Below are 27,557 nucleotides of genomic sequence, written 5' to 3'. Positions count from 1 at the left end.
AGAAGCATCACTGTAATAGTGGTCTCCAGTACTGCACATTCTTATTACCTTTACATTCCTCTTACAACATATTAAATATATTTATATTTAGGAGATCTTCATTCATACACAGGAGAGCTTATTTTGTGTTAGGTGCTATTCTAAGTACTTTATGTGAATTAACTCATTTGTAATACCCTCAACATGAGGGTCTTATGAAGTTTTTTACTGGTATCATCTCCATTTTACAAATGGTGTGCATAATACACTGAAATAAGTGATAGAACTAGGGTTCAAACCCAGGCATCCTGGCTCTAAAATCAAGCTCTAAACCATTATGCTACACTGAATCCAAGCCAATGTAACCCTTTGGCTCCTAGCTGAATATCTTTATTTTAAATGGGCTGACATTTTGGGGGCCTTTTTCTCACTTTTGTGTAGGGGGAATAAAATGCATTGACTAGTTATGGTAAGCTAAGCAACCATAGGTGTTGTAGGGTGAGTGATGTTCATTCAGTTATTTAATAACCACATTCCCTTCTGTGCCAGACCCTGTGCTTGGAGAAGGGCTTTGGAGTTAAATTAATTATTCATTTAGGTGTTCCAGAGAATTTATAAGACACAGGTTAGAGATAAATGACAAGTGAAATATAGTTTCTATATTTGAGTTGCTTAGGGATAGTAAAGAGGAGTGATTGAATAGTAATTATACTGTAATGGGATATGCACTGTCATAGATGTATACTCTGAGAACTAAGAGAACAAATGGAATAGGGCAATTAACTTGCTTGAGAGAGGTCTGGAAAACTTCACAGAGGCAGCAACTTTTTCTCTAGCAGATAAAGAGAAGGAGAAAGCATTTTAAATGGAGCACCTTGTATAAATGCTTAGAGGTATGATGAGTATGGTTTGTTCAAGGAGCCTGAAGTGGCTTGATGTATCTAGAGCAAATGTTGGCAAACATTTTCTATAAAGGGCCATATAGTCAGTATTTTAAGCTTTGTTAGCCATGGTCTCTGTCACAGCTCAGCTCTGCCTTTGTAACATGAAAACAGCTATAGACAGTACATAAATGAATGAATGTGGCTATGTTTCAATAAAGCTTTATTTATAAAAAGAAACAGCAAGCTGGGTTTGGTCCCTGGCTGTAGTTTTTTGACCCCTGCTCTGGAGTGTAAGTGTTTGGTAAGGAGAGAGAATAGCTGCCTGGAAAGTTAGTCTATGACCAAATTGTAAAAGGCCTTGAATATGAGGCCAAGAAGCTCAGGCATTATTCCGTAGGTAATGAGGAACCATGAGATTTTAAGTAGGTGCAGTTGGTATACTTTCAGATTTGTACTTTGCAAAGGTCATTCTGGTGACTAATGTGGTAGGTGGATTGGCAGAAGTGGGATTAAATGTACAGAGGTGAGTGAGAAACGACTGTCATCTCCATGCCCTTGGCAATAGCTTCTGATATCACTGGGGATAGAAACTTTGCCCTTGAGACATCCGAGGCCCAGCACTTTGTACAAATGGCATTTACAGCTATTATAGCTAAGATGTGGGTCCGTGGTAGATGTCAAAGAGGTGAACAAGAGTTGGGAAGCATCTTAGATTTGGGGCATGTGTCTGTGGGTTCTAAGTTGTGTGTGTGTGTGTGTGTGTGTGTGTGTGTGTGTGTGTGTGTGTGTGTAGGGGCCTAAGTGGGAGTGGAGGTGCTGTGGTTTGGTTTGGGAGACATGGAAGATGAGCAGTTAGGAACACAGTTGGAAATAGGGAGGGAGGAGTAATTGATTCTAAGGAAATACCCAGGACATCTGTCTGGATTCCTGCACCCAAAGGTGCATTGCTCCTCTTCTAGCTTTGTAATCAGCGAGTTCTGTTCACTGCGGAAGCTGGCTGGGCCTATTTTGTTGGGGATTCTAGATAGATGTTTCCCTTCCTATCTATTCTCACCCACATCTCCTCACTACTGCTTCACTTGGGGTGGGCATGGGGTTGCATTCTTTGTGCCACCGCCAGGGAGATCACTTTTCTGAGCTCATAGAGCTAAATATACCTAGTGACAGCTGGTCCCTGCTCTTCAGAGAGCTTTTGAGCTACATGCAGCTCCTGCCGGTGCTGCATCCACCATGGTAAGGCAAGACTTTAAGGAGCCTTCTTAGACCTTCCTGAGAGAAGAGCTACTTGTTTTTGAGTCTGAAATAGTAAATCTTTGTTGTGGGAGCCAAAAGTTGTCTCTTTGGTTTGGTTTGGTTTTTGCTTTTTGTTGCCTTTAAACTATATCTTAAATTAGACCTTAGCTATTAGCTGGATGTGGGACAGTGTTCAGAGTAATATATGGCAGTGCCTACCTCAGGTACATTAGACATTGGAGTTCGAGTTCATTACAGCTTTTTTGCTATGTTTATGACTAGATCACTAGGACCTTTATCAAAGCATATATGGTTTGTCAGTAACAATAACACTGGTAAGGGTATATACACAGAGCAGAAGAGCCAACTTTGATGAAGAAGCATTTTCTCTTACTTTCATATCTTTATCTCATCCTCCTGCCAATAATAATGACAACTAATATGAGTGGTGCTTTACAACTTAACAGAGTGCTTTTGTATGCATCAGGAATCACAAGCTCTCTGCTCTCAGACTAGAGAGCACATGCCTCTTCAGAAGGGGGCAGCTGATTCTCAGCTCTGGCATATTGTTGCCAGGTCAATTTGCAAACCCAGAAGAGATGCCCTGGGGGTGGCGGTTGAAGCACTCATGATCTCCCTCAGCACCAACTCCCCCACCTCCAAGCTGCTCCGGAATACAACGTTTACATCATGTCCTTTGATATGGACAATTGATCTTTTTTTTAGCTTTAAGTAAAATGTGAATAAAAACTCTTCACAAAATGCTGCATTTTGAAGTTAATTTGTAATGGACAATCTATATAAAAATAATGAGCTTGCCATGCCAACACCAGCTCATGACAAGTCCCTGAGCCACCATTCCCCTTCCAATCCAGTTGTAGCCCTTAAGACCTAGAAACTCAGTGTCTAGATCTTTAGATTTTTTTTTTTTTTAAACATAGTGTGGGGGTGCCTGGCTGGCTTAGTCTGTGTAGTGTGCAACTCTTGATCTCGGGGTTGTGAGTTCAAGCCCTATGTTGGGTGTAGAGATTACTTAAAAATAAAGTCCTTAAAATTTAAAAAAAAATAAAGATAGCTTGAAAAGCAGGACTTTCTTGGTATGAAATCTGTTTTTCAAATATGGGTTCAGTTTAGAAAATGATCCGTTGGCCCTTAAAAGATATGTACAAAGGCAGCTTGTGATCTCTGCAAGCATGTCTCATTTACTTCTCTTAGGTGAGAGGGATGCCTGGTCCTTGTTCTGAGGGGGAAACTGGGTCAGAGAGGCCAAATAGCTGCCCAAAAGTCACACCAGAAGGCAAGGGTCTGTTTCTACAGGTTGTGCACGCCTTCTATTTATAGTATACTGCCTTTCCTACTCAAAAGGTCTGATTGGTGCATCCCTCCTCTTTGTTTTCTAAGGAGCTCCCTTCAACTCCAGGCCCTTCCTTCATGTGGTGCTTCTGTCAGCCCACGTTCCTCATTTGGCACCGTCTTCTTGCTGACCTTCTTTTCTGATTGCACTCCTTCTTTTCTTGGTCTGCGGCACCGGTTGAGTGCGTGAGCCACGTGCAGGTCCTCCTTTACTTTCTTCCTGTGACTGCTCTGCTCTCTGTATGCCTCAGTGGTCAGACTTGGCTGTAAGAAGCAGTCTATTTCTTACTGGTTCTCGATAAGTACCTGGTACGTATCATCAGATAGTTTCCTCGAGTTAGCTGGGAATGGCAGGAAATTCCCTTTCTTGGAGATTTTGGCATTTCTGCTCCTATACCTGCATATGATGCGTGTTTCTCTAGTCTTAGATTAAGAGAGTCTGGGTTAGAGCCTAGGAGGACTAACATAGGATATACCTGTATCTGGAATCTGAGGGTTACATATTTGAGCTCTTTAAAATATTTGCGAATCCTGACAACTTTTCATTACGCCCACACCACTACGTCATTTCAAGCTAGATTATTGCAGTAGCCACCTGACTGGTTCCCCTGCACCCACCCTTGCCCTCCTATAGTCTACTCTCCAGCACGGCATTTGGAACAGTCTCATAAAAAATGTAAATGTTGGGGCACCTGGGTAGCACGACTAGTGAAGTGTTCGACTCTTGGTTTCTGCTCAAGTGGTGATCTTGTGGTTGTGAGATTGAGCCCTGAATTGAGCTCAGCAGGGAGTCTGCCTGAGATTCTCTCTCCCTCTCCCTCTGCCCTTCCTGCTCATGCTCGCTCTCTCTCTCTCTCTCTCTCTCTCTGGAATAAATGAATGACTCTTAAAATATATATAAATATGATCATGTTGCATCTGTGTTCAAATTCATCCAACAGCTTCCCTCTCAGAGTCCAAATCCAAGTCCTTATAATGGCCTACAAGGGTGTTTATGATCTGGACCCCTGTCACTTCCCTCGTTCATCTCCCACTAGTCATCGCCTCTCATTTCTCTTCAGCCCCACTGGCCCCCTTGCTATTCCTTGAACTAAGCATGTTCTTTGGATTTGTCATTCCCTGTGCTTCGGATACTCTTCTTCCAGTTTTCCTGCTTGCCTTTCTCCAACATTCCTTCAGATAGATGCTTGAAAGTTACCTTCTTCTTTTTTTTTTTTTTTAAGATTCTATTTATTTATTCATGAGAGACACAGAGAGAGGCAGAGACATAGACGGAGGGAGAAGCAGGCTCCCTCCATGCAGGGAGCCTGATGCAGGGCTCAATCCCCATACTGGGATCACGTCCTGAGCTGAAGGCAGACACTCAACCGCTGAGCCACCCAGGTGTCCCTGAAAGTTACCTTCTTAATGAGGCCTTCCTTGACTCCTCTAAAATGACAAGCCACTAATTGTATCTGTTTTGTTTACTACTTACTGCATTTCTAGTGCCCAAAACTATGCCTGGTACTTAGAAATCTCACATCTGTTGATTAAATGAATGAAGGAATTCTGTCCCCAGACTGGCTGTGTCAGACTGTTTGTGACTGTGTCTTCCCTGAGATGTCCCAGTGTCTGCTGTTTAAGGTCTAGTGATCTCATTACTTAGGTCTCCAGTGAGAGCAATCAGACTCAATAAGTTTACAAAATTAAAATAACAAAATTGTTCTAAGTTAATTTTGAAAAATAAACAGCTGGGATTGACAAGAAATATTCTGAAATATAAGAGCCATGAGAAGAGGGGGTCCAGGCTTTAGAAATCATTACTGAAGTATAAAATAAAATGAAAAGCATCATAAAATAATCAAGTGATAGTACAAAAAATAGAAATATCATGCAGAGTCTAAAAATGTACTCGAGAATATGCAAGGACTTAATTTATTACTAAATAGCATTTTTCAAAATGAATAAAAGATAATATAATGAATGGGTTTGGAATAAGAGGGTTGCAACCTGGAAAAACTGTTAAAATTTACAACTTATAGCATAAAATGAATTGAATGTTGTTGGATGGCCTAAAAGGACAATACTTTCATCAGTTTAGTTTTTCTAAGAATTAACATCATCTCTTTGTTCTAGACTCTTTACCACATCATCTGTGTAATCCTTATTAAAAATAAATTCTCTTAACCAATTACAAATGAGACGTTGGAGAGCTGGAGAACCTAACCCTCCGCGTCAGAAGGACTTGAATTTAGTTGGGGCCAGAAGGCACGGATGAAGGGCTGTTCAACTGCTTTCACCTCCTCATCTCATCAGAGGTCTTTACTTACACCATTCCGGCCCCCGTGGGAGTATAGCCAGGTTGTACATATTTCTGGGGTTGGAGAATGTGTCAGAGCTGCCCTTTAGTATGTAGCCATTAGCCACATCTGGCCATTTAATTCTACATCATTTTTTTTTTAAATCTCAGTTTGGGGCTGCCTGGGTAGCTCAGATGGTTAAGCGTCTGTCTTTGGCTCAGGTCATGATCCTATGGTCCTGGGATTGAGCCCCACATTATCCTCCCTGCTTGGTAGGGAGCCTACTTCTCCCTCTCCATCTCCCGATCCCCGCCCCCCCCCTCCCCGCTTGTACTCTTTCTTTTTTTCTCAAATGAATAAATAATTTTTTTTTTTAAATCTCAGTTTGTCATACTAGCCGCATTATGAATGCTCAGTAACCACATGTACCTAGTGGGGACTATTTGGACAGGACAGATATTGAACATTTCCATCATTGCAGAAAGTTGTATTGGACAGAGCTACATTATAATTGTAGACATTGTCAAGTTCTTTGTGCTCAGTAGCCTGTACTCTAAGTTGAGAGTGCTCCAGTGTGGACTACCTTCAGACTTCTCTCCTGAGTCATTAAGCCTCAGATGTCTTAATGTCTGCAAAACCCAGGGATGGAAATCACCCCTTGATTACAGGGCTAGGGAATCTGGGTCCATACTATCAATCATCTATTTCTTTAGTCAATAACGTTTACTGATGTTATGCTGGGTCAAGTCCTTTCCTGGAACCCAAAGATAAGGAAAGATGAATAAGAAACATTTCCTGAAAATCTTGCTAAACTGTTTTAAAAGGTAGTGATCACAATTGCACTTTTCTTTGATGTTTGAGGCTCTAGGGGAAGCAGTAATTAGTGTTCAATCCTATACATACCAATGAGGTTAAGTATCAGAGGAATGGGTATCTATGAAGTTGATTATCAGTTAAGTTTCCAAAAGCTCTGATTTCTTCTGCTTTTCTTCTTTCTTGCAAGAATATATTATGAAAAGAAATATCGATAATTAAAGGACAGCATCTGTAGTACCAGAGGAAAATTTAGACTGTAAAGTCATATATCTTGTATTGGAATACAAATCCATCACTTATCAGCTGTAACCTTGAGCAAATGTTTGAGTTATCTAATGCTATATAACAAACTTCCCCAAAACTCAGTGGCTTAAAACAGCAACAACATTTATTTTGTCATTTACCTGCGGTTGGGGCATGGAGGCGGGGACAGCTCATCTGTGTCTACTTGGGATCAGATAAAGTAACTCAAAAGCTAGGGGCTGGAATCACCTGAAGTCTCAATCACTCACATGTCTGACTCCTGGACCAGGAAGGCAAACAGTTGGAGCTGCTTGGACATCTCTCTCTATTTCTATGTAGTCTTTCCGCATGATCTCTCTAAAATGGTGGCTTTTGGGTAGCCAGGACTCATCTTTGCTGGCTCAGGGCTCTCAAGGCATGTGTCCCAGAAGGGAGAGAACCAGGTGGACTTTGTATTGCTTTTCTAACCTAGCCTTGGAAGTCATTTGACATCTCTGCTGCCACATTCTGTTTGTTAGATGATGAGTCATTCATCTCAGCCTATATTCAGTGGGAGACAAATTCACCTTTTGTGGGAGGATTGTCATAGAATTGTGGACATATTTGAAAACCATCGTAGCAAGTAATTTAATCTCTCTAAATTTAATGTGATTTGGGGCAAGTTACATTATCTTAGAGTATTACTGTTCTTGTTTGTCAAATAAGTGTGATAATTCATTGGTTGTAAAGGATAAGATGAAGAAGTACTGTAGAAGTTCTTAGAATATTGCTTAGTATATAAACAAGTGATCAAAAATTGTTAATGCTTTTTCCCTATCCTCCTTTCTTCTTCTAGCTTATTGAATTCCAGTTAACTATCATTTAGTATTTTCCATAATTATAAAAATATGAGGAAGGAATTTCTTTTCCTTTTTTTTTTCTCAAGTGAAACATATAACAAGGAAGAGGCAGCGTGGTTGCCAACTAGGCCGTGTGCACATGGAAGGACAGATGAGTGATGTGATAGGCTTGTACATGGGGTGGATGGAATGTGCTGTGGAAAGCTGGATGGCCTGCATGGAGATCCTGGTGGGTTGACTCCTAGTGTCTCTTGTGACTTGTGTGCTTTTTCCCTTGCAGTTCCTGAGGGAAGACCTCAATTACCATGACCCAACAGTGAAACACAGCACCTTCCATGGTGAGGATAAGCTCATCAGTGTGGAGGACCTGTGGAAGGCCTGGAAGTCTTCAGAAGGTAATAGGCAGCTTGGTTGTCAAACCTAGTTGCTGGAAGGTTTAAAGAAGACAAAAGAAGATGGGCACAACTTGGCCTTAAAAGTACACAAGTATAACATGCTTTGTAAAGAGCAAATTATTAAAATAGTTTTACATATAGTCACTGAATAAGACTGAATTTAGTCACCATGCTGGGAAGAGGGGAAGATGCTCCAAATAGAGCTGGAGCTGCTCTTCATTAGAATTCTAATTGAATTCCATCCTGTCCCTACCCGTCTCCTCACCACCTACCCCACTTTCTGCTGCTTCTCCAGAGATAAGGAGCTCACTGGCCTCCTTCCTTCCACAACTTCCTACTTGGATTATTCAAAGATTGGCTGTACATAAGATAGATTCTCCCTTGAATCTTCTCTTTTCCAGTTAAATAGCCAGATTCTTTGAAGGAAACTTGATTTCTCAGCCTCCTCCTCATCTTGGCTTCCTGCCTGTGAACACTTGTTAATGTCTTAGATCACAGCTTCTAGAGTTGGATGCAGGCCCCCAGGTGTGGTTTGACCAGCTTATTGTTGAGCAGGGCCTTCAACTTCTTAATTCTGGACCCTGTGTACATCTGTTAATGCAGCCTGATTAGATATTGGAGCCTTCAGCAGTCATGTCATTCTGCAGAGTCATGTTGAACTTAATAAATAAAACTTTATTATTTCTCATGTATAAAACTGTTAAACCATGACTAACAACTTTTTTTTTTTTTTCCTGGAACATTTGTTTCAGAATTCTGAGTAAAAGAGCATGTCTAATTGTGGGAGGCTTGACAGGGAAGGGAAAAACAGGGCTTTAGCCTCCTCTACATTTCTATCTGTGGCTAGAGTATCTTGATACTAACAAGGTTGGGCACAATCTCTTTGTAGGATCTCATAGGGTAGGTCTTGATGCTAAGAAGGGTTAAATGTAAGTGACCGCCAGGGCCCCTGCTTTTGTAGATGAGGAGCCTTATTCCTAGATTTGTAAAGTTACTTGTTATCATGCATTTAGTAAATAGGAGAGCCAGGACTTAGACCTGGACCTTCTGCTTGCTTGATCAATACCTTTTCATGCCTTCTTGGTCAAAAGCACTGGTCTGATGGTAGAGAAAACCAGTTCTAGTAGGAAATGAGGCAGTTTCCATTTTTGTTTTAATCATACCTGGGATTATAAAATGTTAGATCTGGAAAGGATCATCTATAATGTAGGTGTAGAACATGAGATTTGAAGCAAGAAGACCTGGATTCTAATCCTATTTCTAGCACGGACAGGCTGATACTTCTTGTTCACTCTGTGTTTTTATCAATTTAGAGGAAGTACAGGTTAGCTATACAGACAGCTTTCTGGAAATTTTTAGGAGCTAAGTTCCTTGTGGGGGCTTTGTTTAATAGCTCCTGAGCTGTTCAGGCTGTCTACTGATGTGAGATCAAGCAGTGAAATGATCTTTGGAATTATATACTGGCACTGCCAGGAAATATCTCTAATTAGTACTATTTAATTTTAGTTTTCTTTTTTTTCTGTAACAACATGAGGACATGGCGCCTGGGTTTTAAGAGTGGGTTTCAGAAGTGGGAATTTGGAATGAAAGATGGCAGGGGGAGCATTCCTGGCCTTCTCTGAAAGCTCACACAGAAGTAGCTGGGAAGGGAAAGTGACCAAGAGAGGGCAGAAACAGAGGGACAGAATCCTAATACTAAAAAGCAGCCAAGACAATTTTCTGGTAAGAACTTTATTCCTGGACTCAGCAACTATTTGGAACACTTCCAGGTATGTTCTAAATGACAGGAAGATGGAAGACAATGGAGTGAGTTTTGAGGTGTTGGTTCCCATTACTGATGAGCAGAGAAACATTCCAGTGCACTCCAGTGATGTAGCATATAGCTGAGCTGAGAGGTGGTGACATGTATGTACCATTTTAGAATTTGCTCACCATATGTCATGCCTGGTAGTTTGACAAGGTAAAAATGAGAATCTTCATATGTACTATTCCTCCCAACAATTTGATTCATTATTTAGAACAAGACCCCTAATATCTGAGTGATGATTTCCAGAGCTACAAAAGGCATGTAATATTCTGGCGCTGGCACAAACTGGCTGGCCCGTTTAGCTAGATGAGATAGATAGCAGCAGTGTTCATTTGTGTGCAGAACATCAGCTGGCTAATGTCAGTACCATTTACATGATTAGTGTTGTTAACATTTTCTGCCTGATGTTGGGAGCCAGTGTATTTTCAGCGTTATTTAGATTTTAACAGAAAAGCCTGATAATTGCTACATTAGCCAGTTCTAGACTTCAGTAATAAAAACAACAAGAACTAAAAAACGACTCTTAATATTTATATAGTATTTGATAAATGCTAGCCACTGTTCTGAGTGATTTATATATATTAACTCATTTGTTTCCCATGAAAGTCCTTTGAAGTATAAATACTATGATTGTCTCCATTTACAGATGAGGAATATGGGGCAGAGAGAGTGTTTAATGACATAATGCAATGCCATTCTGTCACTGGCTTTCTAGTGCAGACTTCACATGTTAAGGACATAGTCTCTAAGAAGAGTGCTCTCGCTTTTTTTTTTTTGGAAGATTTTATTTATTTATTCATGAGAGACACAGAGAGGCAGAGACATAGGCAGAGAGAGAAGCAGTCTCCATGCAGGGAGCCTGATGCGGGACTCAATCCTGGGACTCCAGGATTATGCCCTAGGCCGCAGGCAGGTGCTCAACCCCTGAGCTGCCCAGGCATCCTAGCGCTCTCAGTTCTGACACCAATCAGCCATAAACTCTGTGTGTTCCCAGCTACTTGTGCTCTGCCCTACTGGCTACAAATCATGGGTTTCCACTATCCCCTCAGGTTGGATAATTTGCTAAATGACTCACAGAACTCAGGAAAGTGTTGTACTTATGATTATGATTTTATTATAATGGATTAAAGGGGCCAAAACAAGAGACCATTAGGGTGAGATCTGGGAGGGTCCTGAATTTGGAGCTTCTGTCTCTTCCCCTCATGGAATTAGGACATACCACCCTCCCAGCACATTAATCACAGTTGTGTTTGCTGTCTGGAAAGCTCACTTGAGCCTTTGTGTCCAAAGTTTTTATTGAGGTCCTATTACATACACATGATCTAATCACTGGCTACACAGAGGCACTCAATCTGCAGCCTGCTTTTCCTTTCTGAAGGTTGGGCTAGGCTAATATTTCCTGGCCCAAAGCCTAATCCACGAGTCACCTGGTTGGTCTTCCTGGTGACTAGCTCCCAATCGGGAGTCATCTCATTAGCTCAAACTCAAGTGTGGGGCCCCACCATGAATAACAAAGACATTCCTAACACCAGAGAAATTGACCTGAAGACAAAGACTGCCAAATTCTTTGTTATACAAAATTAAGTAAGAAAGAGCTGAACAAACAGGGGTGAGGAAGGATCAAGAACAAGGGGAACTCCAGGGATCCCAACAGCCTGGACTAGGAAGGGGACTGACCTTTCCTAATTGGCAACTCTTAGATGCCTCTTGCTTCATTCATTTCTCATCTAAGTATCTTTGCTCAACACTCAGATATGACAGAGGGAGAATCAGATTGACATAGTTTGGATCACAGACTTATTATGTAGGATAATGGTAGTGAGAGATATTATATGGGGCTGGGGGCTGGGGGATGGGTTGGGGCGGGGATATCAGTTCTTTAAAGGAAGGGATGCCAGATAGATTTTGTAGAATCTTTGAGAGACAGAATTGTTTGCATAGTTGAGACAGTGGAAACAGTAACAGTGACCTTAGAGGGGTGGGGGTGGGGGGCACTTTAGAGGATTCTCTAAAGCATGACTTCCATTCTTCTGAACAAAGTACATCATTACTATTTTTTCTCCCCTTTCCTGGACATGAAATTTCAAAGGATGCTATCTGCCAAACAAAGCAATAATTTCTTTCCCCCATTTGTATGGATCAAAGACATCTTAAACTATGAATTTTGATTATAACTAAATGGTATGATTCCAGCTAAAAGCAAAAGAACCCAATATTCTAGTGTGACTTTGAACTTTGCCTTGAGAAAATGTTTATTTTCTACTGGAAATAATTTGGAAATAATTCCAAATTTTAATTTGGAAATAAACTCACAGATCTCCAATTCTGTCTGTGTTGTACTTTTGTAGGATGGGATTTTTCACAGGAGGCAGTAGAGCAGTGCTGGGAAGCCAGGAGGGTTTTAGAAAGAAACCCAACAGAACTGGCCTTTCTCCACTGACAGAACACAACAGGGGCAGGTGGCCTTGGACTTCTGTCTAAACCATTTCAGAAGTCAGTTCAGTATAAAAGAGTTGGCATCTCCTTTTTGCTTTTACATAAACCCAGTGAGAGAGATGTTTATTCTGTTGTTTGAGCTACATAAAAATTACTTTGCTAAGTGAATCTTTAAGTCATCAATTTAAATTCCTGAGCCATTGCTGCTACATATTGGGGGAGAGAGAGGCAATTGAGTTTTTCTTTCTCTTGGATGCTGTTAGATACTTTTTTCCCCAATAACAACAACAACAAAACCCTAACTAGCATCAATGCAGTCATTTTCTGTTTATATTAAATAGCTACTTGAGTGTAATAGGTCTTGTATCCCCACTTAATAAAGGAAGACAGCATCTCTCACCTATTTCTGTTACCAAATCCTAAAGATTCTACCTCTCTCATATATTTTTTGTGCATCTCCTATGATACTGCCTTAGCTCAACTTCATCTTTTTGAAAGACTTAATTGAGTTGTAATTGATAATACACTCAGGTATAAATATTTAAAGTGTATAATTTTTTTGAGTTTTGACACATGTATCTATACAAATAGAGATCCTTTGTGAGATATATGCTTTGCAAAGATTTTTGCCCAGTCTGTGGCTTATCATTCTTTTAACAGTATCTTTTGAAGAACAGTAAGTTTTAATTTTTTTGAAGTCCAGTTTTTCAATTTGTGCTATTGTGGATCATCCTTTGGTGTCATATGTAAGAAATATTTGCTTAACCCAAGGTCACACAAGGATTTTCTCTCATGTTCCCCTCTAGAAGTTTTATAGTTGTAAGCTTTACATTTAGGCCTCTGTTCTGTTTTGTGTTAATTTGTATATGTTAATGTTAAATATGGATCTGAGTTCTTTTTTTGTGCTCATGGATGTCTCAATTGTTCTAGAACCATTTGTTGAAAAATTCTGTTTTTCCTCCACTGCATTGCCGTGTACCTTTTGTTAAAAATCAGTTGTCCATATAAGTACAGATTTATTTCTGGATTTTGTATTCTGATCCCCTGATCTATTTGTCTGTCCTTATGTCAATACATGCTATTTTGATTCCTGTGGTCTTATAATAACTCTTTTAGTCAGATAATGTTAGCCTTCCAACTTTGTTTTCCTTTTTCCAAGTTGTTTTGGCTGTTCTTTTTTTTTTAAATTTTTATTTATTTATGATAGTCACACACACACACACAGAGAGAGGCAGAGAGAGAAGCAGGCTCCATGCACCGGGAGCCCGACGTGGAATTCGATCCCGGGTCTCCAGGATCGCACCCTGGGCCAAAGGCAGGCGCTAAACCGCTGCGCCACCCAGGGATCCCCAATGGCTGTTTGTTCTGGAATTGACTTGTCAATTTCTACAAAAAAGCCTGCTCGGATTTTGACTGGTATTGCATTGAGTATGTAGCTCAGATTGAGCGAACTGACATCTTAATAATACTGAGCTTTCTGATTCATGAATAAGGTACATCTCTCTATTTATTTAGGAGACGTACCTTTTCTCAGTAGTATTTTGTAGTTTTCAGTGTACAGGTCTTTCGTATCTTTTGTCAGATTTATCTTTATAGATTTTGATGCTATTGTAAACAGTATTTTTAATGAATGAATGAATGAATGAATTAAAAATATTCTATTTATTTTTTCATGAGAGACACACAGAGAGAGGCAGAGACGTAGGCAGAGGGTTTTGCCTGAGGGGAGCCTGATGCAGGACTTGATCCTGAGCCTGGTATGAAGGAAGACGCTCAACCACTGAGTGACCCACGTGTCCTGTAAATAGTATTTTTTAAATTGTGATAAAATATGTAAAAATTTAACCACATAAATAGTATTTTTAAAAATTTAATTCCTATTGCTTATATGTAGAAATATAATTGATTTTTGTATATTGATCTTCTATTCTACAGCCTTGTTAACTCACTTATTAGTGAGATGCCATCAGAGTTTCAACTGAGATAATCAAGTCTTCTCATAAAGAAAGTTTTATTATTTTCTTTTCCAATCTAGATGCCTTTGAAAAATTCTTCTTCTTGTGGGGATACCTGACTGGTTCAGTTGGTAGAGTGTGCAACTCTTGATTTCAGGGTTGTGGGTTTGGGCCCATGTTTGGTGTAGATATTACTTAAATAAGTAAAGTCTTTTTTTAAAAAAAATCTTCTTCTCGTCTTATTGCCCTGGTTAGTATCTCCAGTACAGTCTTGAAGGGAAGTGGTAAGAGTACACATCTGTGTCTTATTTCTGATCTCAGGAGGAAAATATTCAGTCTTTCACCATTAAATATAATAACATTAGCTATGGGTTTTTGTTTTTGTAAAAGCTTTTTGTCAAATTGAGGAAGTGACTTTTTACAGATTTGCTGAGAGCTTTTATTAGGAATGGGTATTGGATTTTATCAAATGAGTTTTCTGTGTCTATTGAGATGATTGCCTGGTTTTTCTATTTTTGTTTGCTAAGGTGGTGAATTACATTGATTATTTTTAAAAAAGATTTGTTTGTTTATTTATTTATTTATTTATTTTTTGATTTGTTTATTTATTTGAGAGAGAGAGAGAGAGAGTAAGCATGTGAGCAGGAGAAGGAGCAGAGAGAGTGAGGGAGAGAGAAAATCCCAAGCAGACTGCACATTGAGCATGGAGCCCAACATGGGGCTTATTTTAAAGAGATCATCAGATCATGACCTGAGTCAAAATTATGAGTGGAATGCTTAATCGATGGAACTACCTAGACACCCCACATTGATTAATTTTTAAATGTTAATCCAATCCTGCATTCTAGGGGTAAACTCCCTTGGTCATTATCCTTTTACTATATAGTCAGATTCTATTTGCTAAAATTTTGTTTCAAATTTTTACATCTTTGTTAATGAGGATTATTGGTTTATAGTTTTATGCAATACCTTTGTTTTAGGTTTTGGGATTACGCTGGCCTCATTGAATTAATTGGGACATATTCTTCAATTTTTCAGAAGACTTCATATAGAATTGGCATTATTTTTCTCTACCTACTTGATAGAGTTCACCAGTAAAGCCGTATGATCCTGGATTTTTTTTTTTTTTTTAAGATTTTATTTATTTGAGAGAGAGAGAGGACAAGGGACAGATCAGGAGCTGGGGCAAGGGACAGAGTTAGAGGGAGAAGTAAGCTCCCCACTGAGCAGGGAGCCCAATGCGGGGCTCTATCCCAGGACCCTAAGATCATGACCTGAGCTGAACATAGATGCTTCACCAACTGAGCCACAAAAGTGCTCCTGTGGGCAGGTTTATAATAACAGTGTCAATTTCTTTAATAAGTATAGGACTATTAGGTTACTTCTTCTTGACTGAGCTTTTGTAGTTTGGGTCTTCAGTTTGTCTATATCATTAAAGTGTCAAATTTACTGGCATATGTGTGTTCATAACCTTTTCTTATTATTCTTTTAATATGTTGATATGCTCAAAGAACCAGTGTTTGGTTTCAAGGATTTTCTCTATTGTTGGCTATTTCATTGATTTTTACATGATCTTCATTATTTTCTCTCTTTTGCTTACTTTGGGTTTAATTCTTTTCTAGTTTGTTAAGGTGGAAGCTAAGGTCATTGATTTGAGGCCTTTCTTTTTTTCTAATATAGGCATTTAGTGCTATAAATTTCCAATAAGTACTGCTTTAGTGGTATTTTGCAAATTCTGGTATGTTGTAGTTGTTTACTTTTTTTAAAATTGGTTTATGGTAGACAATAAAAAATACCTAAAATGAAAACACAATTGACAGTAATACTTATTATCACTTTTTCTTTTTTTTGGTCTGATATAGTCTCTAGTAACTTTGTATCCCTTAATAATGTATTCCAATTTGAGGAATTATTTTGGCTCTGGAAATGCATGCCTCTGAAATCTGTCTTAGATCTATCTGGTGATGGTTATTTACTATGTTAGATGATATGTTTTGTTTTTATTTTAATTCAGCTCAAAATACTTTCTCTTTCCTTTTTGATGTCTTTGATTCCTGAATTTTTTATAAGTAAGGTATTTAGTTTTCAAATGTTGGGGGATTTTCCAGATATTTTTCTGTTACTGATTTCCAGTTAAATTCTGTTGTGGTTTGAGAACATACTTTGCTTGAATATTTAAAACAATTTTTTTTCAATTCCAGTTAGTTAACATACAGTGCAATATTGGTTTCAGGAATAGGAATCATTTAAAAATTTTTAAGACCTTTTTTTTTATGTCCCTGAACGTCATATATCTTGGTGTAAATGTTCCATGTGCTCTTGATTGTTGTTGGGTGGAATGTTCTATAAATGTCAATCAGGCCATACTGGTTGATGGTATTGTTCAAGTCCACTGTATCTTTGCTGATTTTCTGCCTATTACTCTATCAATATTGGGGGAATATTTAAAGTTCCAACTATGATTATGGATTTGCCTATTTCTCCTTGATTAATTCTATTGAGTTTTTACTTCATGTATTTTGAAGGTTTCTTACTAGGTGCATAAAGATTTAGGTTTTTTTTTTTTTAAGTTTATTTATTTAAGTAATCTCTACATTGAATGTGGGACTCGACCTCATGACCCCAAGATCAAGAGCTGCATTCTTTACCAACTGAGCCGGCCAAGTGCCCCAAGATTTAGGATTATTATGTCTTCTTGATTAATTGATGTCATTATTGTGAAATGACTTTATCTCTGGTGATATTTTTGCTCTGAAATCTACTTTGATATTAATGCAGCTTTCATTTGAGTATTATTAGTTTTGTATATCTTTTCCATCTATTTACTTTTAATATACATGTGTGTGTATATGTGTGTGTGTTTGGAGAGGGAAGGGGCAGATGGAGAGAGAATCTTCAGCAGGCTCCACACCCAGTGAGGAACCTGACTTGGGGCTCAATTTTATGACACTGAGATCATGACCTGAGTTGAAATCAAGAGTTGAACGCTTAATTTATTGAGCCATCCAGGCACCTCATTGTGTTTTTATATTTAAATGCATTTCTTTCTCTCTTTTTAAAAAGGTTTTATTTATTTGAAAGAGAGAGTGAGAGAGAGAGCGCAAGCAGAGAGAGCAGTAGCAAAGGTAGAGGGAGAAGCAGCCTTCTTGCTAAGCCCTGATGCAGGGCTCAATCCCAGGACCATTGGATCCTGACCTGAGCCAATAGCAGATGTTTAACTAACTGAGCTACCCAGGTGCCCCTTAAATGCGTTTCTTATAGATAGTTTATAATTGGATCTTAAATATATTTTTTGCAGTGCTACAATCTCTTTTAGTAGGGGTATTTAGACCATTTACATTTAATGTGGTTATTAAGGTGATTAGATTTGAGGCTACTATCTTGCTATTTGTTTTCTGTTTTTTTTTTCCTGCAATTTTTTTTAATTCTCTTTTTCTCTTTTTCTTTCTTCTTTTGGGTTAATGAGTAGTTTTTAGGAGTCCGTTTTACCTTTTTTGTTGGTTTAACTCTGTTTTATTATTTTAACGATTGCTTTAGGAGATAAAATATGCGTCTCTAACTTATCACAGTCTACTTTCTAGGATATTATTATTTTTTATTGAAATATAATTGACATACAATATTGCATTGTTTCAGGTGTACAATATAATGATTCAACAACTGTATGTTATGCTGTGCTCACCACAGCTGTAGCTACTGTCACTGTACAATGCTGTTGCAATACAATTGATTATTTTCCCTTTGCTATATCTTTCATTGCTGTGACCTATTCATTTTGTTTGGAAACTTGTACATCCCAGTCAGTCCCCTTCACCCATTTTGCCCTTTCCCCTAGCCCCCTCCTATGGCAACCATAGATTTATTCTGTGTGTTTATGCTTTGTATGTTTGTTCATTTGTATTGTTTTTTTTAAATTCCACATATGAGTTAAATGATATGGTATTTATTTTTCTCTGTCTGACTTATTTTACTTTCCATAATACCTTCCAGGTCAGTCTGTGTTGTTGCATATGGTAACTCTCATTTTTCTTTGTGGCTGAATAGTATTCCATTGTATATATACCACATTTTCTTTTTCCATTCATCTATCAATAGGTACTTAGGTTGCTTTCATATCTTGGCTATTATAAATAATGTTGCAGGAAAACAGGGGTGCATATATTTTTTCAAATTAGTGTTTTCATTTTCTTTGGGTAAGTACCTAGAAGTAGAATTACTGAATCATATGGTAATTTTATTTTTAACTTTTTGAGAAACCTCCATATTGCATTCCATAGTGCCTGCATCAATTTACATTCCCACTGATAATACATAAGGGCTCTCAAGAAATATAATTATACCTTATACCTTATAATTATACCTCACATACAGTGTAAGAACCTTACAATAGTGTACTTCCATTTCTTCCCTTTCAACGTTAGTTCCACTCTCTGCACTGTGGCCTGGAAATTCTTTCAAGGCCAGAAGCTAGGGCAGTTGTATCACCTGCCTCATTTGTTTACTCTCTCTCAAAGATCACTATCCATTGTGCGTTGATGTCCAGTGTCTTGAATACCGTTGTTTCATATATTTTGTCTTCCCCCCACCCCCCCGTTTTTTTTGTTTGTTTCAGGAGGGAGGGTAAATTCCATTCTAGTTACTTCATCTCAGCCTGAAGCAGAAACCTCAGCTTAATCATCTTTTGCTTGGATGCTTTCATACCCTTCTTCTTGGCTCAGTCTAACTCTACTACAGTTTGTCCTTCAGTTGGTTCCTGAGAGATCTTTCAAAAGTAAATATCTGACCAGGTCTCTGCCTACATTTTTCAGTGGCTTCTCATTGAAAAAAAAAATTTTTTTTTTTTAAATAATGAAACAAACATGCTAGGACACCAGATTCCTAGATGGAAGAAATATCCTTGATTGGAACTTGGACAAATAAAGGTATTGCTAAAGATGGTATAAGTAAATTCCTGTGTAATCATATATGATAATCATTTGTTACTTTGAGGAGATAAATACTGGCTTTTCTATTGGTTAGGTAATACTTGAGTTCCTGTAGAATTAACAGTAAGCTTAGGTTACAACTGCTGTCTCATTTGGAACTCAGCAAAATAAGGTACTTGAAAGCTCAGTAGTTGTTGATGAAACAAATTATTATAGAAAATGACATTGAGTTTTTAAATGTTTACTTATGAGATGTTAGATGCATTAAAATTAAATGTCCACTTGTAACCTCAACTGAATTATCTCAGTTGGGAAATAAAAGTTCAAGATGTATATATAAATAAAAATCTAGTGATCTTTTATATCCTGAGAGTTTCTTCATATTTTAATGCTGTGTTTCTCCATCAGCCTTATTCACCTTTGTAGTATTGGTCCCAAAACGTACTCTTTCTTTCCTACAATTTTTGCAAACATGCCTACATTAAAAAAAAATAACTGAGTACCTTCTATATACCAGGCATTCTACTAGGTTAGTTTAGCATATCAGGCCCATGCTTGTTTCTGTGATCTACTTATTTTTAATTTAAATTTAATTTAGTTAAAATATAGTGAAATATCAGAGGTAGAATTTAGTCATTAATCAGTTGCATATAACACCCAGTGCTCATTACTTCAAGTGCCCTCCTTAATGTCCATCACTCAGTTACCCATCCCCCAATGCCCCTCCCCTCCAGCAACCCTCAGTTTGTTTCCTATAGTTAAAGAGTCTTTTATGGTTTGCCTCCCTCTCTGTTTTCATCTTATTTTATTTTTCCTTCTCTTCCCCTATGTTCTTTTGTTTTGTTTTGTAAGTTCCACGAGTGAAATCATATGGTATTTGTTTTTCTTTGATTGACTTCTTTCGCTTAGCATAATACTCTCTAGTTGTTGCAAATGACAAGATTGCATTCTTTTTGATGCCTGAGTAATATTCCATTGATATAGATCCCACATCTTCTTTATCCATTCATCTGTCAATGAACACCTGGGATCTTTCCATAGTTTGGCTATTGTGGACATTGCCTCTATAAACATTGGGGTGCGTGTGCCCCTTATTTTCTATCACTCTTCATCACATTTCTTCTATAGCTGCATTGATTTATCTGCAGTTACTAGGATATGTTGTTTCTTTTCATCCCTTGATGCTTCCATATATACTGTTCCCTCTGTCCTTCCCCCTTGTTGATCTGATTAAGTCCTATTTGACAATTAAAACTCAGCTTAAGTATACCCTTCTTTAGGAAATCTTCCCTGGAAACCATAGGCTAGGTTAAGTGCCTACTGTGTTCCCACAGCTCCTTACCAGTATCTCATCATAGCATCTAGCACACTGATTGCAACCATTTGCTCCCTTGCCTGTTTTCACACCAGACTACTTGAGGGCATTATCTTATGTGATTTTATATCTTAACACTTAGCCCAGGGTTGGCCCAGTGTAGGGATGTGGAAGACAGAAGTTTATCCTTGGCTCTACCATTATGTGATCTTAAACAAGTGGTTTGGTTCATTCAACATTCCAAAACCTAGGTTCTCTTACTACTCTGCAGCCATATAGACCTTTGTACAGGGTGCCCTAGTGGGCCTATCACATGCGGCCTTGGCCCAAGGGCCAGATTCTTTTTACAGTGATGATTCAGGGCTTGAAGTTGACACCACATTGGAAAATGAAGACCCCTGCCTTCCTCTACATGCAGATGGCCAGCTGCTAGTGAAAGCCAGAAGAGAGACAAACCATAGGCCTAGGCCACAAATTACTTTTAGGAGAGGGCCATTTTGGTAAGATGCTGTAGGTGTCTTGGAGTGCTGTCTATCCAGAGTAGCCAGGTAAGAAGCTAAGCTTTGTGATGCCTTTGTTGTCTCACTCCTGCAGTCAGTTATTCCTTTCTTGGGCCCCTCGTGGCACCCCGTATGCCCCTGTGATGGATCACTTGTCACAATGTCTTATACTCTTGTGTTTTCTTATAATTCTCCTCCAGAAGAGAGCTCTTGTGATGGAAGTTATGCATATTGGTGTCTGTATGTAGTAACTTGCCCAGAATCTATCAGAGTAGGAAGCCAAGGAATGCTTGGTGAATGACTGAATAAATGAACAGTTATGGTAATAATGGCTAATATTTCCTTGGCATTTATGTATGCTAGGAGCTTCCTATACTTTCACTTTGCTCTTGTGATGTGAGAACTCTGATTCTCACCATCTTATAGGTGACAGAAATGAGGCCCAGAAAGATTAAGTAATGTGTTTGTGGTCCTACATGTAGTTAGTGGCACATCCTGAATTCAACCAAAAGCCCACATTCTTAACCACTGTACTGACTGGCTGATCAAAGGGCTAAGCAAAGGCTGACTGAGCAATCAACTGACTAAGCTGTGTGAAGGAGAGGCAAAGAAAGGACTGGCAACATGGCTGCCAGATGTAGTTCTTTTGGGGATGTGGGTTTGAAAACACAAAACTAAATGAGGGCTTCACCTGGAGGCACCACCAGTCCATTAGGGAAAAGAGATCCTGATTCAGGGGCCCATAGCTTACTGTTTATTCTTTCTTTGGCAAGAGAACGTGTTGGCCAAGGCCAAGGATCTGTTCTGGCATATTCCTGGAGGTATTGTTATAGCTCAAGTGCTAGGGAGTTAATACTTATTGTTGCTTCTGGAATGCCTTTCCCCTAAGTATTCACATGGTTCACACCTTCATTTCACTTTCTTTCTTTTCAGATGTCACCTTATCAGAGAGACCTTCCCCAATCTGATCTGAGGAAGCGCTACTCTCTATCCTCCTACCTGCTTTATTTTTCTTTGTTGTACTTAGCACCATCCAACATAGGATTATCTGTTTAGAGTGTTTCAGTTTGTCTCTCTCCAGCAGAACATAAGCATCAGGGATCTGTGGCTCTGTGTTGTGTACTGTTGTATCCCTAACTTCTAAAGCAGTGCTGGGCAAATAGTAAGTGTTCGATGTTTGTTTTTGTTTTTCCAGCAAATAAACGATTTTAGAGTTTGAGACCACCTGTTTTCAAGGACTTTTATCATTTGGTAATGATAAAGAAGAGTAATGCCTCACTCTTCTTGTCTCTATATATAACCCTTGGACTCCAGACAAACTGGAGTTAGTGTTCTCTGAATAGGCCACACATTTTATAGTTCTGTCTTTGCTTACATTTGTTTCCTCTGGTGGGCCTACAGCTCTATCCATCCAGATTCTAACCAGTTTTCAACATCTACCCTTTTTTGAATATATATATATATATATATATATGAATATGTTCATTCATTCTATATATGTAGAAGACATACATATATGTGTAGAAGAAATTACTACTGAATTTGTATTAAATTCTAGACATTTTAAAACCTATGAACTCATTTAATTCAACAATTTGAAGAGATAGGCATTGCTAGATTATAAGCTACATGGGTATTTGTCTCCATCACTACTCTGTTCCCAGTGCCTGGCACAGAGTAGTGCAAAATAAATGTTTTGAATGATTGGATGGATATTTTATATGAGGGGAAATTGAACTTCAGAAGAGTTAAGTGACTGACCCAGGTTGATCCATGGCCGATAGCGTGGAAATCAGTGTCTTCCGGCTTTAAATCTAGTGTTTTTTTTCTAATAAATTCTACCATTAAAATTGTAGAGGAACCTGGGTGGCCCAGTCAGTTAAACCCCTGCCTTCAGCTCATGTTGTGATGGGGTCCTGGGATTGGGCCCCACTTCAGATACCTACTTGATGGGAGCCTGCTTCTCTCTCTGCCCTCCCCCTGCTCATACTCTCTCTCTCTCAAATAAATAAATAAAATCTTTTTAAAAAATGGCCAGTATTTGGCAATCCAAATGATTTCAGTTTTTGGTGTTTTTTGTTTTTATTTTTTTCAGAATAAAGTAGAGTTTACTCATTTTATATAAAAATCTTTCTCAAATGGAAAAGGCCCTGCCTACCTACCTATAAAACATAGTATGGAGGCTAAGATAGATTTTTCCTATCTGAACACCAATTTCTAGAGTTCTCTGCTGTTATGCATAAGATAAGTGTTTTACTTCCATGAGAAGTCTGTGGGGGAAAGTGATGCTGTTGGTGGGAAAACGTAATGGAAATCCTGACAGGATGTGCCACCAGTGATCCAGGACCTACAAATTGCCTTCATTGGTCCATTCATTCATTTATATTGATTCTTTTGTCCAGCAAACTTTACAGAGTATTTCAAATGATCTAGCCCTCTGTTGGATATTGGGAAAAGTGGAAATAGAAAAGATGTGCTCCCTACCACCATATTGCTTAGAACACAGTGGAGAAGAGAGATATGTGACTAAGTAATACCAATATAACATACATGTTAGAAAGGAAGTCTATATAAAGAAAGTACTAAGTAAGCAGAGAAGGGAGAGCTAGTACTTATTTTATTTTGAAGATTTCAGAAGAGAGGATTTTGAAATGGGCTCCAAAGCGTTTCTGCAAGTGAACAGTTAGAGCTAGGTTTTAAGGATTCATTGATGTTTAGCAGGCTACAAAGTGGGAAAAGAGCTTTTCTTGAAATAGCAAAGACCTAGAAATTTGAGAGCAATGTCCAAGGATGCATAAGAAAATAGTGCAAGATGATGATTCTATATAAGGTCTGCCGAGTTAAGAGCTACAGCAGAGGCAGTATCCAGGGCAGAGCTGTGAAGTTCAGGTCATCGATGTTGGTTGAGTTCAACTGTTTGCCTAGTGGTTTCCAACTGCACAAGACAATCAGCTGGGGTGCTACAAGGAAATACTATAGCTTGTACTTATATTGCATTTATCTCATTCTTTGATTTTTGTGTATGTTTTACAATATGCCTAATGTCAGTACATGAATCTAATTTATAAACAGATAGTCATATATTGGCAATTTATGCTCAAGATACAGTTAGAGTATGTCATGAAAAGGGTTGGAGGCTATGGAATTAGCCATCTTATAGATGTCTCTTATGAAGGACTCTTTGGTACAGAAAACTCTGGGGATTGGCCTTCTCTGACTCTGTGTAGCATTGTCTGTCATTTTGCCGAAAGATCTAGTTTTTTTATCTCTCCAGGGGCCTCGTGGACAGTCCCAGGGTGATGAGAGGCTCGGGACCTTAGAATGTTTCTTGGGATGCCTGGGTGGCTCAGTGGTTGAGTGTCTGCTTTCGGCTCAAGGTGTGATCCTGGGGTTCTGGGATCAAATCCCACGTTGGGCTCCCCACAGGGAGCCTGCTTCTCCCTCTGCCTATGTCTCTGCCTCCTTCTCTGTGTCTCTCATGAATAAATAAATAAAATCTTAAAGAAAAGAAAAGAAGACTCTTGCTTGCTTGCATGTCCTCCTGGGATTTGGACATGTGAGTCATTTGGAGACTGTATCTGTCCTAAGCCTTCCTTGCCAAATTCTGTGTCCTTCTACTGACAGCCATAGCCCTCTGTACTTGCTGTTACCTTCTTACTCACTTTGGCTTGGAGATTCTTCCCATTTTCTCTTTTGGAATGAGAAAGCAGAACAAAACTTTTAAGTTTTAGGTACTTGAACCTTAGGGGCAAGAGGCCCTGAGATCTTGCCTTGGCTACTGAGTGGGACACAGGGGTTGCTCTCTGACAATGCAGCACATCCTGGCTTACTTCTCTCAGACTGCAATGACTCTGGATGGCCACATAATGCTGCCAAGCCTACGTTGATAAGGCATCTGCCTAGGTAACAGCATGATGTGCAGAGAGGACGCGCATGTGCGCTCTCTGTCTCTGTCTATCTCTCTCTCTCTCTCACACACACACATAAAACAACTACCTTGAGATATATCCTGACATGCTGAAGCCATTGTCCTTTTCCCAAAAGCTTAGCCCTGTAAGGGCTATGTTCAAAGTCCATCCTCATTGGGATGCAGCAGCCCCCTTACCTTCTTGTCTCACTTAATGTAGTGCATAGAGCAGTGGTTCTCAGCTGTGGGGTGGGATGGGGGTAGTCTTGTCCCCTAGGGAACATTTGGCAGTACCTGGAGACATTTTTGACTGTCATGAATGGCAGCATGCTGCATCTAGTGGGTAGATGCTGGGGATTTTGTATAACATACCCTCTGCTGCAGAGGACAGCCCCCACAATAATCATCCTGTCCAAAGTGTCAGTGTTGCCAGCTGAGAAAGCCTGGTCTAGAATTTCTCCTGCCTGTCCCTGCTGCAGTGGAGTGGCGGTGCAGCTAGAGGGTATCCTGCACACCAGGCAGTCTATGCTCAGGCTTCTATTAAGGCATCCCCCCAGTAGACAAAAGGCCTTTGTAGCACAGCTAGCCTCAGGCCTTTCTAGCAACAAAAAAGTGGCCTTCTTTCCACTCTGCATGCCAAGCAGAAAGGCCCCTTTGTACTAGAGGCGGCTGAGTGCCCTTGGCAGCAGTGGCGGGAGCATGTTGTTGTCCGCACTTCACAGGCTAGTACTTGTCTGTCTGCATCCTATCTGTGTGTCACTCTACTACACCTTCATTACCTGACATTCCGGAGTGTGGTAAACGAGCCTACGAATGTGTACAAAGGCATATATGTTCCTTCTCCAGAATAAAAGGTTAACATGTCCTACTTTTCTAACCCTGCTCTATCATGCCTCCTTCCCCAAACCCTAGGATTTGAACATAGCTCTTGGAAATTAATTTCTCTCTTCTTTCAGTATTTTCTAGTCTGGGAATTAGAAATTTTTTTTTTTTAAAACATTGGTAGCAAGTATTTTTTTTTTAATTTTTATTTTATTTATGATAGTCACACACAGAGAGAGAGAGGCAGAGACACAGGCAGAGGGAGAAGCAGGCTCCATGCACCGGGAGCCCGATGTGGGATTCAATCCCAGGTCTCCAGGATCGCGCCCTGGGCCAAAGGCAGGCGCCAAACCGCTGCGCCACCCAGGGATCCCTGGGAATTAGAAATTTAACCAAGCAATGTCTAAGCCTCTGGGATCTTGTCTTCTAGGATGCAGTCTAAGTACACTAGATCTGCCTCACTTCCTCCCCAGACCCCTTCCCCTTCACCCTCCTGTGTGTCTCTGCAGATAGTTTAAGGCACCTGCAAAGTCTCCCAGCTTCAGAACTTCCCTCTTGAGCTCTGGTAGCCTCTTGGACATTATGAGATTGGAGCATATTTCCCTCAACCTTGTTTCACACAGGATGTCCGAGTTGAGTGCCTGCTTTGCACCCCTTGCTGGGCCTCACTGTAGGGGGAGTAGGAGAATGAAGGGGTGGGTCCAGCCTTCCAACTTCTTCAGCCTACGTGAGGGGCAGAAACAGCCCAACATCTGAGGTGTGCTTATCAGAGGAATGTCTTTGTTTAAGGAGATTGTTGTTTCTGTTTGGGAGCCCCCAATCAGAACGTTTCTGGAGCTCTTCATGTGGGGGTAGTTATTCTTTGAGTAAATTCCTATGGATACTACTATATAAGAAGCTCTGTTTTATTGTATTTTTTCAAAAGATTGATTGATTTATTTTAGAGAGAGAGAAAGAGAGTGCAGGGGAGAGGGGGAGGAGCAGAGGAAAGAGAAAGCGAGAATCTTCAAGCAAACTCCCAATTGCCGACAGAGCCCGGTGACATGGGGCTTGATCTCACAACCCTGAGAACATGACCTGAGCCGAAATCAAGAGTTGGACGCCTAACCAAATGAGCCACCCAGACACCTCAGAGTGGCTCTATTTAGAGATAGTGGGCTGGGTAACAATGAATAGGACATAGTCCATGTCTTCAATGTTGTCTGACTTTTAGAGGAAATTGGACAGCATTCGGATGAAAGGCAGTTTTTTGGAAAAGACATGGACCTTAAGAGAGGAGAGTGAGAAATCTCACCATCTCATTCTGCTCCAGAACTTTTTTGGCTTCTTGCTACTCACAGCAGTGGTTTTCAAACTTGAGGAATGTACAAATTCCTTTTAAGGGAAATAATTTATCTTGGACCTATGATGCTGACTTGAATTGTTTTTATTATAATAATTATTTAAATGTGTATAAACATAAAATGAGGTTTAAGTTGCTATATAAAATTTGTATACAAATATAAACAAAAACGGATTTATACATTAAATAAAAGCAAATTTCAAATCCAATAAAATGGTATCTTTTTGCTGACACTCCGTTGTTCCCGGGCTTTTTAAGTTCAGCATGCTGGTATGAGTGGGTGTCATGTAATACACATATCCTGAATGTCACTCATCCATCCATCCATCCATCTATCAATCAAATAGAGAAAGAGAGAGAGAGAGAGAGAGTTCACAAGAGTATATAATGGTTTAGAGCAAGGGTATGGAGCCACACTGCTTGGGTCCAGACATTTGCTTTACCAATTCCTAGCTGGGCCGCTTCGGAGAAGTTATAAAATATTTTTGTGCCTCAATTTCTTCATCTGTAAAATAGGGATAAAATGG

General features: G+C 39.5%; 1 protein-coding gene across 3 annotated transcripts in view; it reads left to right on the top strand.

Annotated features, from left to right (window-relative positions):
* The window catches only part of STIM1 (stromal interaction molecule 1), a 195,296-nt gene that overhangs the window by 128,876 nt on the left and 38,863 nt on the right, over positions 1-27,557 (top strand). For all 3 annotated transcript variants that reach the window (XM_055320499.1, XM_055320496.1, XM_055320497.1), the window contains exon 3: positions 7,907-8,021. In XM_055320499.1, the coding sequence (XP_055176474.1) occupies positions 7,907-8,021 (115 nt within the window). The remainder of the gene's footprint in view (positions 1-7,906; positions 8,022-27,557) is intronic.

This window comes from Nyctereutes procyonoides, unplaced genomic scaffold (assembly GCF_905146905.1).
Source record: "Nyctereutes procyonoides isolate TBG_1078 unplaced genomic scaffold, NYPRO_anot_genome, whole genome shotgun sequence".
NCBI classification, from domain to species: Eukaryota; Metazoa; Chordata; class Mammalia; order Carnivora; family Canidae; genus Nyctereutes; species Nyctereutes procyonoides.
Note: the sequence above shows the minus strand (reverse complement) of the source record. Positions and strands in the feature narration are given on the sequence as shown.